Raw genomic sequence first — 16,700 nt, forward strand, 5'->3', positions numbered from 1 at the left:
GTTAATTTCCTTATGTGTACTATTAATGTGTCTATTTAAACTTTGTCTATGCCTGTATAATAAACCACAGTCACTACACTTGAACATTGTAAAAAGTCACCTGAAATTATCCACATAAATTTATACACTTATAGAACAGTAACACCCATCTATTTACATGTTACAGTTCTGGCTAATCACCGCAACATTCCTTCAAACACGAGCGCGGACAAACAGATAATCTATCGCCTGATGTATAATCACTTTAAATTAGACGCGTTATATGCACTTCCTAAATTGTAACACACATTTACATGGTACTACTCTAGCTAATGAGCGCTGACTAATGAAGAACGAAAACAGAATGAAAATACTATTTAATCTGTCACCCGAATTACTTTTATTTTTCTACGGTGCTACGCGGCGCCAAACTCACCGAAGTTTTCCGAAGGGCTACGATTATATTTTCCTCCGGCGCTATGCGGTGAAACACGAAACTATGGCTCTCCCGAAGAATGGCATTTATTTTCCTACGGCACTTCGTGGCGGCAAATACACCGATTCTTTTCCAGTCTGAAAAATTCAATCACTAACGGAACAAATTTCGTTCGAAATGAATGAATTTGGGTTTGCAACTGCCCTTGAATGTCTCTTGCCTGTTATATAAACCTACAGTTCAACTAGCAAATTCGATCGTTCATTTCCTTCACGAAAGCAAACTAACAGTATAACATACGAGTTTCTGTGGCTGGACTGTGGTTATGCCGTAGATGCGGATTCCAATAACGACCAAGAAGAAAAAGTAATTCGTTGTGGGAACAATGTGGTTAGGGGCGCACAGCTGTGAGCTTGCATTCGGGAGTTCGAATTCCTTTGTCGGCAGCCCTGAAGATGGTTTTGCGTGGTTTCCCATTTACACACCAGGCAAATGCTATGGGGGCTTTAGAATAACACTCACGTATCCCCTGCCTGCCGTAAGAAGCGACTAAAAGGGGCCCCAGGGGCTCATACCTTTGAAGCGTGGATTGGCGGCCACGGGGCGCTGAGCTGAGTACTAGCACTGCTTCCTCTTACTTGTGCCAAGCTCCTCACTTTTATGTATCCTATGATCTCCCTTGGTCAACACGTGTTCTTTCCCGACCCCGACGGTATTAGAGCATTCGAGGCCTCGGGAGTCTTTCATTTTCACGCCCTTCGTGGCCCTTATCTTCCTTTGGCCGATACCTTCATTTTTCGAAGTGTCGGATCCCTTCCATTTTTTCTTTCTGATAAGTGTTATATAGGGGATGGTTGCCTAATTGTATTTCCTCTTAAAACAATTATCACCACCACAACCTGGGGCTCTACCTTAATTAAGGCCACGACCGCCTCCTAACTCCTAGCCCTTTCCTATCGCATCGTCACCATAAGATCTATCTGTGTCGGTGCGACGTAAAGCCAATTGTAAATATATATACACTATGTAGTATTTTAATTTCTACCAGGACGTGAACTTTTCAGTCGCAACGACCTGATTCGTATGGGCTCTTCTTGAATTATTGTGTGATACATTTACTCTTCTTCATTAATCGTCATAGGAATATCACTTTTCTATTCAAAACGCATTTTAAAAAAACCTTTCTAATGTGCTTTTATGGGGAGACCAGGACACTGGAGCGAACCGAGACTTCGTCTCTACAACAACACAGGCACTCAGAGTCGCCTGCATCTTCGAAGAAACCATTGAAATGATGATGATGATGATGATAAAAAGGTGATGAAAAATAATTTGCTTTTGTGTGCAAGTCATTCTCGCACTGCCAATTGGAATCGCGCTGAGGAATGGAGCGATAGCCGTATACTTAGCGGCACTGCTTTAACTGTTGCTTCTCTGTCAATTTAGTAGGCCTGCTTGAAAAGACCGCGCATGCAGAGGCCTGGTAGACAACGACCCGTTTCATAGCTGGTTCGCAAGATCCACTACACCAGCGCGCTCCCGACGTAACGTGCCATAGCTTGAAACTAAAGCTCCCTCACGAAAGTTACCGATGTCTTCCGATTATTTTCGTACAGCGCTATGCGGCAAAACACGAAACTACTGCTCCCTCAGGAGCTAGACTCTTGTGAATTTGGCTAGTGTTTTCAATGTTGGTTAGGTCAGTTCTTAGATCTTAGTTAGTTAGCGAAGTTGAAGAAATTACGAGTATTTGATTAGGTTAGCAGATTAGCTCAAAAAGGATGAGTTAGCGTAAGGTTCGTAAAAGATCATGTAAGAGAAAGGCAGTATTTTGTTGGTACTTAGCAGTGGTTAGGTGGGTGTGTGAGTTGGTTTGTGTTTGGAAAGATTTCGCACGATGGCACGTGGTAAGCATAAATTTTCTAGTGGGAAAAAGAATAAGTTTACCCGTGAAAGGAAGCGACGTCCTGAAAAGAAATCTATCAAATTATCACGGAAACGAAATATACCGTATGGGAAGTCGTCTGGATTTTCGCAGTCTGAAGGTACTGAAAGGCCTATAGTGAAAGCACACAATGAATCTGAAACTCGTTTAGCCACGAAGGTAGATGTGGTAGATGATGATTCCTCATCAGAAGAGGAAATGGATGGTTTTAAAATGTTATTATCTACCTTCAATCGAGTGAAGACGAAAACTAGTGCAGTGGAAAGTGATGACTCCGAAGAAGACTTGGAATCTGTGTGTGAAGACAGTAATGCAACTATAGGCAAATCTGCCAACGATTCACTTTCAGGTTTGGAAAATAGTGACGATGAAAGTTCAGAAAATGGCAGCATTTTTAATGAAGAAGATGCTGCCTTTTTTGGAGATGAACAGGAAAAGGTATACCCTAGGCCTGTATTGTTTTTGTTAAATAATATTGCAAATCTATCAGAGGTTCATAACTTGTTGTATTTGTGAGGCAAACTTTGATCCTGAGTTTAATGTGAAACTGTTGCTGTTCATTTGTACAAGGTGGTTTCATTAAAGTATAAAGTCCTTTGGTCATCGCTTGTTCCTTTCCATTTAATGGTGTTGGGTTTTTTATGTTACTCAATTTTATTTTCTCATCACTGTTTAGGTATTTTGGTTAACTCTTTGACGATGGGTGCTTGAATCTGCCACCACGAGCTAGAGATTGGCAAAGTTGCTTCTTGTAGCCAGTTTTGATTCTCAGCTTGTTGGACTTGTTTGAAGCACCGCATATGGCTACAGTATGTTTCAAATGACAAAACTGAGTAAATATCTTCTCTGGGCGCTCTTAAAGTGGGTTGGGTAGTCGTTTCGGTAAAAATTGAGATTTTGATGCCCAAGTTTTATAGCATTCAAATGGAGTTGAAATGATACAAATCTTTTGTGGAATACATTGTAGAGGAGGGATGTGCTAACTGAACAGCCAGGAACCCACACACCAGCCCAATTCTCCATTGCTCAAGCATGCACTAGCATTTCCATTGGCTGAGTTATAATCAGATATGATATTTCCAGCAGTCAAGACAAATACATTGTTACCAACCCGTGCACAATAAAATTCCGACCTGTAATAAAACAATGTACAATACAGAAGAACAATAATTTTCTATTGAACGGACCTTAATGTAGCCCAGCCTTAAAGATTTCGTGCACCCTCATGAATGGGGAAGGATGTCTTGAACAGGAATTCAGCCAAGTACCCAACGAAATGTGCTTTCTTCCTCCCAAATCCCAGAATGGAGTAACTGCTGTGTTTCAAATGTCTCCATCTATTCTTGATATTTTGGTTATACATGGGCAGTTTGTCATTTGGCATAATCCTCTTGTTTCCCTTGTTGACATGCCACTCTTCCTACTGTCAATTAACTGAATCGAGTGCTTCACACGACCAGTGGTTTCGTCACTAGCCAGACCTAACCAACCCAGACCAATGGCTTTGTCATTAGCCAGCATGCCTTTCACCACTGTCCATCATAGAATGCACTGCTATCACCCTACAGAATGCTAGAGGCCTAACAGCTATTTTGCGGCCCTAGCCTTTGCTGTCGCACCTAATAATGTACCACTAGTTCGTAAGTTGTAAATTCGCTAGCCGTTTGCACCGCATGATCATGTCAACCGCAGTAAAGAAACAAACGACTGTAAAATTGCGCTACTGAACTTTTGCCTTAATTTCAAATGTTGATGGCCAAGATGGTAGTTCATGCCCCCTCCTTTCCCAATGCTAGTTATTTAGTTCCTCTCATACTATGTAGCATACTGTGAAACAAGATTCATCCAGCGAATCCGGCTCACCCTAAGTTTTTCAGTGTCAGTAGACGTGCATCTGTAATACATCTTTTGTGGGAAATTGGTGCCAGATGTTACATGATTTTCCTCTGATGTATCTACCTGGAGAAATGGCCCAATCCTAGAAGATTTTAAAGTTACAAAATCAGCAAAACATTGGAATATTCAAATTAAGGGTTAGACATTTCAGAAGGAGGGGATGAGATGGAAATAATGCTGATGGCTAAAGGTATGAAGATCAAACTGGTTATAATGGTAAAAATATACATTGTGTACTCCAAGGTTTATAACATTAAGGAAGTAAAAATAATGCAAATCTTACTTGGAATTGCATTGGAGGAGAGATGTGTTTATTGCGATGTCCAGGAACCCACCAGCCTGCCCCCAGAAGTACATTTACTATTATGACCTAATAAAGAGTAGCACACAGCATTCTCCATCGCCGAAGTAGCTACTTGAATTCCTATTTGCCGATGTAAAATGGGATGCGACATCATTCCTTTCAATGATGATAATTAGATTGCGTTACCAACCCCGGCAGAATAAAAGCACAAATAAATATAATATGTAAAGGAAACGATCGCTGTACAGAATGCTAAATGCCTAAAAGCCACTTTGCAGCCCTAATCTGAGACTCCCTTTGCTTAATCACAGTCCAGTGGTTTTTTCACTAGCCCGAATGATAAGTCTGCCTGGCAAGAAATAAAGTCGTAATTCACCTTTTCTTAGAGCTTACCTTAGTTCCTAACTAGACAGGTTAGCAGCCTTGTCGACTGTCTGATCACGTGATCTGCAAGAAAGCCATGAGAAGTAAATAAACGACAGTCATTCCACGTGTAGATGTTAGCGATGCAAGTCGGGGTACACAGGATATAGTATTGATGATCGTATTGCTGTAATATAGAGATAATCGGTAACACTCTAGGCGAAGGAAGCAGCATGCAACCACATTACTCGGTGATATAAAGTATAAGAGTGTTATCATTTAAAGGCTTGTTGAGAGATGTATCACCAATACTAGACCAAACCTAGAAAAATATTGCTCCCTTTCCCAAATATCTTGCTGAACACCCACTGTCAATAGGTGAATTCTAAGTAGCTTGGTGTCGTTCCCAGAATTCAACACAGATGTAATAGTCAACTTCGCTATGCTAAATGATTCTAACAGCCGGGCTGAGTGGCTCAGACGGTTGAGGCTGAAAACCACCTTCAGGGCTGCCGACAGTGGGGTTCAAACCCACTATCTCCTGGATGCAAGCTCACAGCTTCGCAACCCTTACTGCACGGTCAACTCGCTCGGTGTACGGACACATTTAATTCATTGAAATGATTGTTTACACTTTCTTGTATGATCAATGATGCTGTTTTCCTTAGAAAATCAGTCATAGTCGCTTTATACAAAGAACGCACCAATTCAAACTACTGTTGATTACACGTGACAAACAACAAAGACATGCTAATTATATTGAATGATTCTCAAAAGGTCTGTCTTTGATTCGATGTGCAATGTTACAATAATTATGGGGCCCTTGGCGATGATTGGAATAAGATCGTTAGTAGTGCACACTGGTACAGTATGTTACTGCAAGTCCTTTCCGGATCAAAACAGATTTTTAAAAAGACATTTTCTTCCTGGATGAGGCAAAACTGAAAACTGTATAGACTAACTACAGAAATTTTTGAATTTCACATAGAAGGTAGACTGATAACAATGGATACGATGAAATGGATGTAGAAAAATGGGGATTGGTGAGGAGAGAGCCTGTTTATTTGAAAATATGGAACTGGGCAAGTTGGCCGTGTGGTTAGGAGCATGAAGCTGTGAGCTTGCATCAGGGAGATTGTGGGTTTGAACCCCACTGTTGGCAGTCCTGAAGATGGTTTTACGTGGTTTCCTATTTTCACACCAGGCAAATGCTGGGGCTGTTCCTTAATTAAGGCCAATGCCGCTTCCTTCCCACTCCTAGGCGGGACGTAGTGCAAATTGTAAAAAAATGATGATTCGGAGATTGTCCTTGTCTCCTCTTTCTGTAGCTTCCTCTTTCCATACTCATTGTTATTGTTTATTCTAATATGTGTTCATTTTTATGATCCTATCTATAAATCGCTTTTAAATTTTATTTACAGGAAGATCCAGACGATTCTCTAGATCCCTTCGTGTGCCATTTCCACTACGACTTGGATGAGCCTCTACTGAAAGGCATTTCAAGCCAGCCTGTAGTCGCAGAGAAGAAGGACGAAGAATGGCCAACACTTGGTCCATTAGTGTTCTTACTTCCCCAAGAAGTGTCCTCTAGTCACACGGAATTAAAGGCAAAATTTAGTCTAGAAGAAAATAAGACGTATGCAAAACCGGCAAATGTCCCAGTTAGAATTAGTTCTGTGGACTGGTCAAAATTATTTATTAAACCTCAAATTCAGAATAACATATCAAAAGCAAATTATAACCACCTCACAAAAATTGAAGAGGGACCTGAGGAAGCCTTAACTACCCTGCAGAAGGAATTATTTTCTATTATAAATAATTATCAAGATCTTTATTATCCATCGAGAAGCTTACACAATGGGGAAGAAGTTAGATTTGTGTACTGTTTGCATGCAGTGAATCACATCCTCAAAACGCGGACAAAAATAATTCATCACAATGCTAAACTGAATAAAAAGGACGAAGTGCCAGATGAATTCCGTGATCAAGGTTTGGTGAGGCCCAAAGTTCTGATTCTTGTGCCATTCAAGGAGTCTGCTCGGAGGTAAGTATCGATTTGGTTTCAAGTGGTGTTTGAAATTATTGTTTGATTGCTTATGGAATGAAAGTAAAAGTGAACTCTCGGAAATTGAGTAACAAATCATCTTTGTTGGTCGGCAGAGGAGGAGAGGAGGTGTATACAATTCCTGGCCATTAGATTGTGTGTCAAAAGCCTGGGTTCAGTTCCAAACCTCTCCACAGTGCTCATGTGATGCATCATAATAATAATAATAATAATCGTATGGTCTCATCTACAATCTCGGCTGTCTGCATATCAATTTTGACATTCCATTTTTTACTTCACGCGGTGGCAGATTGAAGTGAATACGAGGTTTGGGGTAAAAGTCATTGCAACCATTTTCTTTTTTGCAGATACCAGTCCAGTTGGAAAATGCGACATATTCAGATGAAAGGATGAGGTGGGGAATCGCTTGTATTGATATTGAAGAACACGCTAACACTGTGCCTCACATATTTATTACAGTAGTGTACACAACAATACTGGTTTCAAGGTGCAAAATAATTACAGCCAAGCACACCACCAACATTCCAGCACAGCACACATACAGTTGACATGACAAAACTGGGTCTGAGTAGTCCCCTGCAATGTTCACCACATGCTGCCAACGATGGGGAGGCACTAAATACCATCTCAGTCAACATTTGCTGCACCATGTGAATCGGGTCATCTGTTGTCACACAGCATTGGCAATGTCTTCTCGTTTCGCAAACTGGCTACCATGTAGTGGTTCCTTTACCTTTCGTATGAGATGAAAGTTACAGGGCGAAAGGTCAGGAGAGTGCGGCGTGTGCTCCAATTCTTCCCATCCCCAGTGTCACAGTTGCTGCCATACACACACTGCTTTATGTGGTTTTGCGTTGTATGATTGCACTGCCAACAAGATTTGGATGTTTCTCCCGAATGCCACGTCGTACCTGTTGAACCAAGAAGTCCCTGTAGTACTCTGTGCTCGCTGTTCTGCCACGTTGAATGAAGTCACACAGAATAACTGTGACATCGTACGCGGTGATCACCATCAGTTTAATGGGGTCAGGATTCTGACTGAACTTCTGAAGCCTTGGTGATCCGGCATGTTACCACTCCGCAGACTGACGTTTGAGTTCCAGTTCGTATGCCCTGGCCCAAAATTCAAGGATGGCGATTATTGGTGACAATAAGTGGTCGCTGTCCTGTTGCCAGCGCGCTAGATGATCGGAGCACGTTGTATATCGCATCTACCCGCTGAACTTCCGTCATTGCATGCGGCACCCACCGTAATGCGATTTTGCACAATTGGAGCTCTGTCCGCAATATTCTATGCATGGTGCGTTTCCGATGCCACTTGCCCTGTATAAGACAGCAGTTTCCATCGTCTGTCATCCTCCAGGAGCTGCTCGATGACGGTCTGCACACTGACAGGTCGCCCCGAACTTTGCACATTACCGGTTGCCACACGTCCTTGCTGAAACTTTCCTACCCACCCTGCTACTGTACGCTATGGAAGGCATTATTCCTATGGACTTCCACCAATTCACTGTGACATTTTCTCACATTTCTCCTCTGGGGAACGGCTATTTGGATGTATTTGCGCTGCTCAACACGGGTTAATTCCATCTCACACGATGCTCGCCACACAGTTGATTTCACAGCACACTCTGTCCCTACTACCAGCTATCACAGAACCATCTCTTGAGAATACACACTATGTCTGCATAGTTTCTATGCGACAAGTAGCAGTTTGTGATCCACTCACATATCTGCAAGAAAAAAAAAGAAATAGTTACAATGACTTATTCTCCAACCCTCATATTTCTTGAGTGACCTACAGCTGAGTTTTAATTAATTTTGTCGAGTGGACACCAAATGTCACCCAGAGATCCTTTACACGACAACATCGTACGACATGGAATGTCGAAGGATTTATTTCCACCATTAAAAAATCTGACTATCTCTGCTGTGTTTTAACCCCGCTATCTTGTGTTCCGGAGGCTGACACACTACTACTGATCCACAGAGAGAGATACCTACCTCTTTACCATCACATAATGCATAACCTGCAATCACTTGCCTGGACACAGAAACACACTCACTCTGAGGAAGGGCCAAAGATGGTGTGCAGAAGGTTGCAAACTGCCCATCAATGGCCAATAAACTTGTATCCTACTGCCTGGGAGTTGGAAAAGGAAAACCTCTCTCTCTCTGTCATCGGTTTCAGTCTACAATAGAGTTGGGTCGTTCATGAAATAACTAGTTGGCCGTGCGCGTAGAGGCGCGCGGCTGTGAGCTTGCATCCGGGAGATAGTAGGTTTGAATCCCACTATCGGCAGCCCTGAAGATGGTTTTCCGTGGTTTCCCATTTTCACACCAGGCAAATGCTGGGGCTGTACCTTCCAACTCCTAGGCCTTTCCCATCCCATCGTCACCATAAGACCTATATGCGTCAGTGCGACGTAAAGCCCCTTGCAAAAAAAATAACTAGTTCATTTGAATGACTTGTTTATTTGAACTTGTATGAGTTCATTCAAATATTTTGAACGGGTCATTCACGCGAGCATACAGCATGTTAAAGGAGGACGAAGACCTAAGCAAGCACCATCTATTGTAAAATGTACGTACTAGCTCGCACCGCTAGTGCTGTTGTTAAGATAGCTCATTATAAATAAACTGTACCTCGTTCATTGAACGAAGTGCCACGAGAACTGTTTCCATGAAGACAGCAGCACATATACTACCTCATTCATTTGAATTACAAAATAAGCTCGCACGTGAATGGCTAATGGCGTGCCTTGTTAATGGTCATATGCCAGCACATCTCTCACACTGCTGAACGGTGGGGGGAGGAAGAGTTATACAAAAAAGAAAGCTTATCTGTCTCTCTGTCTCTCGTGGCTACCATTTCTTCACTTATTCAGGCTGGTGGCGGCGCTGTGCATTGGGTAGCTGTTTTCTGCTCGTGCTAGGCGCTCCAAAAGGCGGCGATTGAATTCCAAGTTCATAGAATGACGTACTTGCCTGCTAGCTATGTAACTGAGCGCATGTTGGTTCGTAGATATCTTATCGTTGTTGGTTCGAGTCCGGTCGTATGTAAGATACGGTCCACGATACACATGATGGGGTGATAATGTTGCTGGTTTACCTCTTAAAACAATATCCCACATAATATTAACAAACAATACTGTATTCGAGGTAGGTAACTACGCCGTTACTCAGAATTCCATTACGAAAAAAAAATGTGTTCACAGTCTGGCACTTACATACTGTAAGCGTTCTATCATACGCGACAGTTGTGGGAATTATACAAGGGCACTGATAAATAAATACTCTGTCTACACATAAAATAAACAATGTCAACAACATGAAGCACAACAAAATCATACGCACTTGGAGCGGAGTAGCAAAACCATGCTATCACGTGGTAACAGACACGAGACTACTGTAGTATATTCAGTACGCATAGGTTATCGTAAGATGAGTGTATTGGTGTAGAAGAGTAAAGAACTAAAATAACAAAATATGTTAAACTGTTCATACCATATAGAAAACGCTCATAAATTTCTAGGTGCCCGAATACGACAGCCTCTTGTTAGAAGATTTATTGGCACGTAAAAGAACTCGTGCGGGACAGAATTTTGGCACCTTGATGTCCTTGGAAACTGTAATAGTAAATGAGGGCCATTAAACAGTTCAGAAATAATAGCTGTTCAAAGCTTTTTCGTGTGAGGTGATTCCTATTCTTGGTCACTGTCTGTCCTGCCCCATGTGTAATGAAATCTAATGAGATGTATGTAGTAGTGGTTAAAATTAGGCGGCATTGGACAGAAAACTATAGTAGTTCATGATTTGACATGACTCCCCTTTATACATTGTAATATTAATGGAAATATTGAGAGAATTAGATGTTTTACACCAATAGAGCATATCAAAAGTTAACGGGCTTCTAATAAATTTACCTGCATACATCCTACCATTAATGGGTAGGGCCTGACACATCCCACTGTGTTGGGTCTAGTGTCAGGCCTAAGGAAAAATGCTGGTTTTATAAACACCTGAAAAGACTTACATCTAACATTGTAATATTAGCTATTCAGGAACATTCCTTATTAACAGGACATTTCCACAGGGTTTGTCTTCCCCAGCTCTTTAACAGCTAAAAAGGACAATTATCATCTTAGAGAAATGTTTTCCTGTGGATAAAGCCGATAAATAGCTGCTTCTCTCTCAAACAGTTGATTCATACGCCCCTCGAACTGCCGAGCTGTAAACAGCGTGCAAGGTGGGGTGCGATCGAAGGCTATATGGTTTGTCATTCATATTTTCTTTGTGCTATTTGCTTTACGTCGCACCGACGCAGATAGGTCTTATGGGGACGATGGGATAGGAAAGGCCTAGGAAAGGGAAGGAAGCGGCCGTGGCCTTCACTAAGGTACAGCCCCAACATTTTACTGGTATGATAATGGGAAACCACGGAAAACCATCTTCAGGGCTGCCGATAGTGGGGTTCAAACCCACTATCTCCTGGATGCAAGCTCACAGATGCGTGCCCCTAACTGCATGGCCAACTTGCCTAGTGTCATCTATATATATAAAATAAGCATTTTGTCTGTACATTGCTCAGAATTTGAAATTAATGGTATTTCTGTATCGGTCATGTCCCCAGTAACAAGGAAATGCACTTTTTACTTTTCCGTAATTTCTGTCTGTATGTATGTACACGCACCACTAGAAAACGGCTAAAGAGAATTTAATGAAAATCGGTATGCAAAGTCGGGGACTACCACAATCTAGGCCATAAATAATGTTATTCACGCTGATAGAATTGGTAGTTTAGGCCTAAAGTTTTATTTTCAAATATTTACGTTATTAGTTGTCCTATCTCAATGAAAATTGGTATGCATAGTCGGAGAATGAGCCACTACAATCTAAGTTATAATAATTTTATTCACGCTGAGTGAAATGGTAGTTAAGGGGAAGGCCTAAAATTTAATTTTCAAATATTTATATTATTAGTGGTCGTATCGATAAATACTACATAACCAAAGTTATATAGAATTAAATTTGCGAACATTTATTTCTTATACGTTTTTTCCGTACCGTCTCTGATACACAGATATTCATGAATTTGTAATTTTGTTGCTAAGTCCATATCAACGCCGAGCCACGAGAAAATGGGTGAACAGAATTTAATGAAAATCGGTATATAGATCGGGGAATAAGAAATAACAGTCTAAGCTATAAACAAATTTATTGACCGTGGATAAAATTATAGTTTAGAGGAAGATGCCTAAAATGTAATTTTTAAATAATTATGTTATTGGTCCTATCGAAAAGTATTACATAACAAAAGTTCTAGAGAATACAATTTCCAGTCATTTATGTTTTATTCAGTTTTACCGTACCGACGTTGGTAAGAATGGTATTTCAGAGTCGGAAGAAAATTAAATGTGAATGCCTACAATATCGAAAGCGCATAATATTGATCAACAATAACATTACATTGACCATTGTTTGTTGTGATGTTCTTTGTCTGCTGCCTCTCGACTCCGATAGATGGGATTACTGCTGCGTACCGAGTATAAAAGTCTGACTGAATACTGGCGGGAAGTAGGTGGAGAGTTAGAAAACTTTCTTCTTTAGCATGCCATTCCTCTGGTTCATACATTTTCTGATACAGCTGGTACGTAACACACTGGTTCATCATAGTATTCCAGTATTCGATCCTTACTCTGATGCGCTGTTTTGAATGAGCAGTGTGCATACTTAAGGTATAGGCTTACTTAGTAGTAGTAGTAGTAGTAGTAGTAGTTTTTTGTTATGGCAGGGGAAAATCTTTTAAAGGCACCACTCTGTGTGGGAGTTGGATTTCCGCCAACTAAAAACCCCTGCCCTCTTCACTCAGACCATTCTGGAACTGCTTGTCGGCATGACATCAGAATGGAGTGATGTATATTATTAAGTTCTTCCTTTCTCTTCTTTCTCCTTCATCCCCATAATGCTTGTCGCCATTGCCTTTACTGTGTTCCAGGCAAACGGGCTCTCTAACATAATCTGAACCAGATTCCCTGGCGTGAGTCGTCGGCCAAGTTGTTGGCAGGCTTTCCTTCGTTCTTCTTCCCATCGAACACAGTAGGAAAAAGTGTGTTCTACTGTATCCCTTTCAGAACAGTACCGACAACCATCTCCCTGCGTCTTCCCATCTTCATGGCGTATACGCCGTATCTTCCATGTCCTGTCAGGATCTGCGACAGATAGTAATCTACCTGCCGATGTCTACATTTAAGCTAGTCTCCTATGTTGGGTATTAGCTTTTTTGTCTATTGGCCAACATCGGTTGTGCCATCCCATCGGTCTTGCCAGTCTAGTAAGAGTTGGTTCCTCGAAGCTTTCTTTTCTTCAGCAGATATAGTTGCACCCCTTTCATGCCAAAGTTTTCTCTCTACAACGAGGAGGTCAGTGGGAATACTGGCAGCTACAACTTATAAAGCTGCTGTCGAAACAGTTCGATATGCACAGGTAACTCTGAGCAGCATTTTCCTCTGTACTCTTTCCATAGCTCTTTGGTGAATCTTCCTCCTGAGTGCATTGTGCCAGATAGGTGCAGCATAAAGTAAAATGGAATATACTGCAGATCACATAATCTGTCTCTTAACTGTTCTTGGTCCCCCGATGTTAGGCATAAGTCTGGCTAATGTCGATGCCTTCTTCTCTGCCTTTTGGGTTACTGCCTTCACATGTGCACCAAATGTGCAATTCCTGTCAATAAGAACCCCAAGGTATCGTACAGACTTTCCTGAGATAATCACTGTCTCATTTAATAAGAAACGGACAGTTTTCCAATTCCTGGAACCTTTCAAAATTACAGCCTCAGTCTTATGTGGAGCCAATCTCAACTTATTATTTACCATCCAAAGGTTAACTCGTCTCAGTGATTCATTTACTCGGAAGGTCAGTTCTTCTACATTCTCTGCTATTACCACTATTGCAAGGTCATCTGCATAACCAATAGATGTTGTCCCTTTTGTCAGCTGCAAGCGTAAGACACCATCATATAGAATGTTCCACAAGGTGGGTCCTAGGACAGATCCCTGTGGAACGCCAGCACTCATTTGAAGATCTTCTAAATCATGAAATTGTATTCTTCGTCCTTTGAAGTACTTAACGATTATTTGTTGTAGATACTGAGAAATGTTCATCCTACGAAGTTCTCTCAAAATAATGCTCCAAGAATCAGTGTTAAAAGCATTTTTGACATCTAGCGTTATCAAGGCAGCCCATTTCTCACTGCTTTCTGCCTGTATTTGAATCACCCTCTCAATAGCTTGGGTTGTGGTTCTACCCTTTCTAAATCCAAACTGGTTTGAAGAAAGTCCTCCCTGTTGTTCAAGTTCTTTCTCCAGTCTAGTTTTAATCAATCCTTCGTAAAGTTTGCTCAAGGTGTTTAATAAGCAAAGTGGCCTGTAGTAGTAGTAGTAGTAGTAGTAGTAGTAGTAGTAGTAGTAGTAGTAGTAGTAGTAGTAGTAGTAGTATGGCCTGGTCTAGAATAACAATTTAGGCCTATTCCAAATTATAGCACCACAATTCACTGAATAACTCAAAATTCAACCCTGAAATGAGCCGTTTCTTAAGGAAAGCTTCTTCCTTTTCACTTCTTTTAAATTCTACGATCATTTTATTCCAAATTAGCAGTGAAGAGGGGTTTATCCTCTGGCTTGGAGGTAAAATTTGCCTCCAAGTCAGATAGATTTTTCCGCCGCCATTGTAGTGAATTAAGATTTTCTGACTCATCGGGTACTCCTAGGAAACAGATTAGTAAAAGGGCATAGTTTCTGCCTTGAGAGTCTCCACTATTCAACCCCCTCCCCGCCGAAAAAAGACTAAGATTGTTCACGGATCACGTCTGTCTGCTACTTTGATCATTCCAGCTCTGGAAATTTGGACTGTTAGATTGGCAGCATAGTCCTGTTCATTAAAAGTGAGAAAATGTGTGGTTTTTAATTTGATCGATTATTTTATATGGAAGCATTGCATTTAATCGCACACCATTTCGGTTGAGAAAACCACTAAGACAGTCTTTCTGTAGATGTAAAAATGCAGATGGAGAGTGAGTGTCTACCATTACAATGAAAATTCCCTAACTCAGTCTTCAAATGAGAAAAGACGTTTGGTGACTTCCCCATCGCATTTCTAGGGTAACATTAAGAGCTCTGCAATTTAATGCAATATTGCTCACAACGCGTACACTACCTAACCTGGAATTCTATATACAGTGTAAAATTCCGTAGCGAAGCACGGGTACGTCAGCTAGTTCATATTAAGGGACGACTAAAACCTAAGCAAGCACCATCTATTGTATAATGTACGTATTAGCTCGCACTGCTAGTGCTAGTTCATAATAAACTACCTTCTTCATTTGAACGACTTACGTGAGAGCTGTTTCCATGTAGACAGCACAAATAACTACCTCGTTCATATGAATGACAAAATAAGCTTGCACGCATATGGCCAGTGGTGTGCAATGTTGATGGTAACATGACAGCATATCTCCTCCCACACTTCTGAGCCAATACCCGCACTCGTATCCCGGAAAAAGAGTACAAATGAGAGAATCAATATGGGAAACGTGAGGAAATAAGTGCACACATAACACGAGGTCTGGCGATCGCGATAGGGAAAGGCGACAATATATCAGCCTTGAACTGCAGATCAGTCCCTTAATAATAGTGATAATACTAAAGGACTAACGCTACGAGGAATCAAAAGCAAATTGGCACACACATTCCCAGTTTATTGAAAGGGTAAATTAAGAAAAATTTATCAATGAAACATGCAAATAGGATATTGTAATGGTTACGACGTCCGCCATGCCAACTCGCTATGCATCGGGGGCGTCATCGTATCGGCCCCACCCCACTTACGCTCGAGCGCGCCAATCACGAGCAACACTTGGTGCTAGGCTGGCACTCTCGCCTCCGTTTGCGGTCCCACAGCAGAGGACGATGGAAATTACTTGACTATTAATCTGGAGTCTTCTATCTCGCGAGGTTCCTGGATACATCTAGCATCCAGACTGTTCTGGAAGGCCCAGAGCAGGTATATAAGGAGAGGATTAACTTGGAGTGAGAGTCAGTTAGAGAGTGAGTGAGCGAGAGCGAGATTGAGTTCGCTGGTGTGAGTTAGCGAAGAGCGCAGTCAGTGATAGCCTGGCTGAGATGTCAGCCTGATGGAGTATCTGTCTGTTGGAGCCGAGGACTCGTTCCTGTTTCCCTGGGTGTGTGTGTTTTTTTAAGTTAATAAATCTTATAAATAGGACGCTACCAGGTTCTGTACTCATTTATTCATTTATTTACCCTGCCGACACATTACAATATTGAATAGAAAATGTTAAAAGAAAGAAATACATACACACTGAGCATAACATCCAAGGTTTTTCTCACTTTTTTTTCCAAGACGCCCATACAGGTCGATGTTCACTTACATGTACAGAAAGGAGAAAAAACAGGCGTGAAAAGGGACCGGGGGGCGGGGGGGGCGAGAAAGTCAGTTATGAACCTCCGTGGCTGGAAACCACGAGATTGCGAACGTCAACAGTCAAGTAAGCAGAAGAATACAAAATAGAAAACCAAGAATGAGAAATAAAAAGCCTTCCATCAAAAATAAGTCTGACACAAGGCTCAGTCAGGTACGAGCAGAAATGGAGGAGGAATATTAAGAAAAAAATCACGCGAGTTAGTACAGGCAA

At 41.5% G+C, this 16,700-nt stretch overlaps 1 protein-coding gene across 1 annotated transcript in view; it reads left to right on the forward strand.

Annotated features, from left to right (window-relative positions):
* The first annotated feature begins 2,076 nt into the window (after positions 1 to 2,076).
* The window catches only part of LOC136886391 (U3 small nucleolar RNA-associated protein 25 homolog), a 62,004-nt gene continuing 47,380 nt past the window's right edge, over positions 2,077 to 16,700 (forward strand). Inside the window, exons 1-2 of the mRNA XM_067159167.2 lie at positions 2,077 to 2,798; positions 6,345 to 6,967. Of these exons, the coding sequence (XP_067015268.2) occupies positions 2,313 to 2,798; positions 6,345 to 6,967 (1,109 nt within the window). The 5' untranslated portion in view covers positions 2,077 to 2,312. The remainder of the gene's footprint in view (positions 2,799 to 6,344; positions 6,968 to 16,700) is intronic.

The sequence above is a fragment of the Anabrus simplex genome, chromosome X (assembly GCF_040414725.1).
Source record: "Anabrus simplex isolate iqAnaSimp1 chromosome X, ASM4041472v1, whole genome shotgun sequence".
In the NCBI taxonomy this organism is placed as follows: Eukaryota; Metazoa; Arthropoda; class Insecta; order Orthoptera; family Tettigoniidae; genus Anabrus; species Anabrus simplex.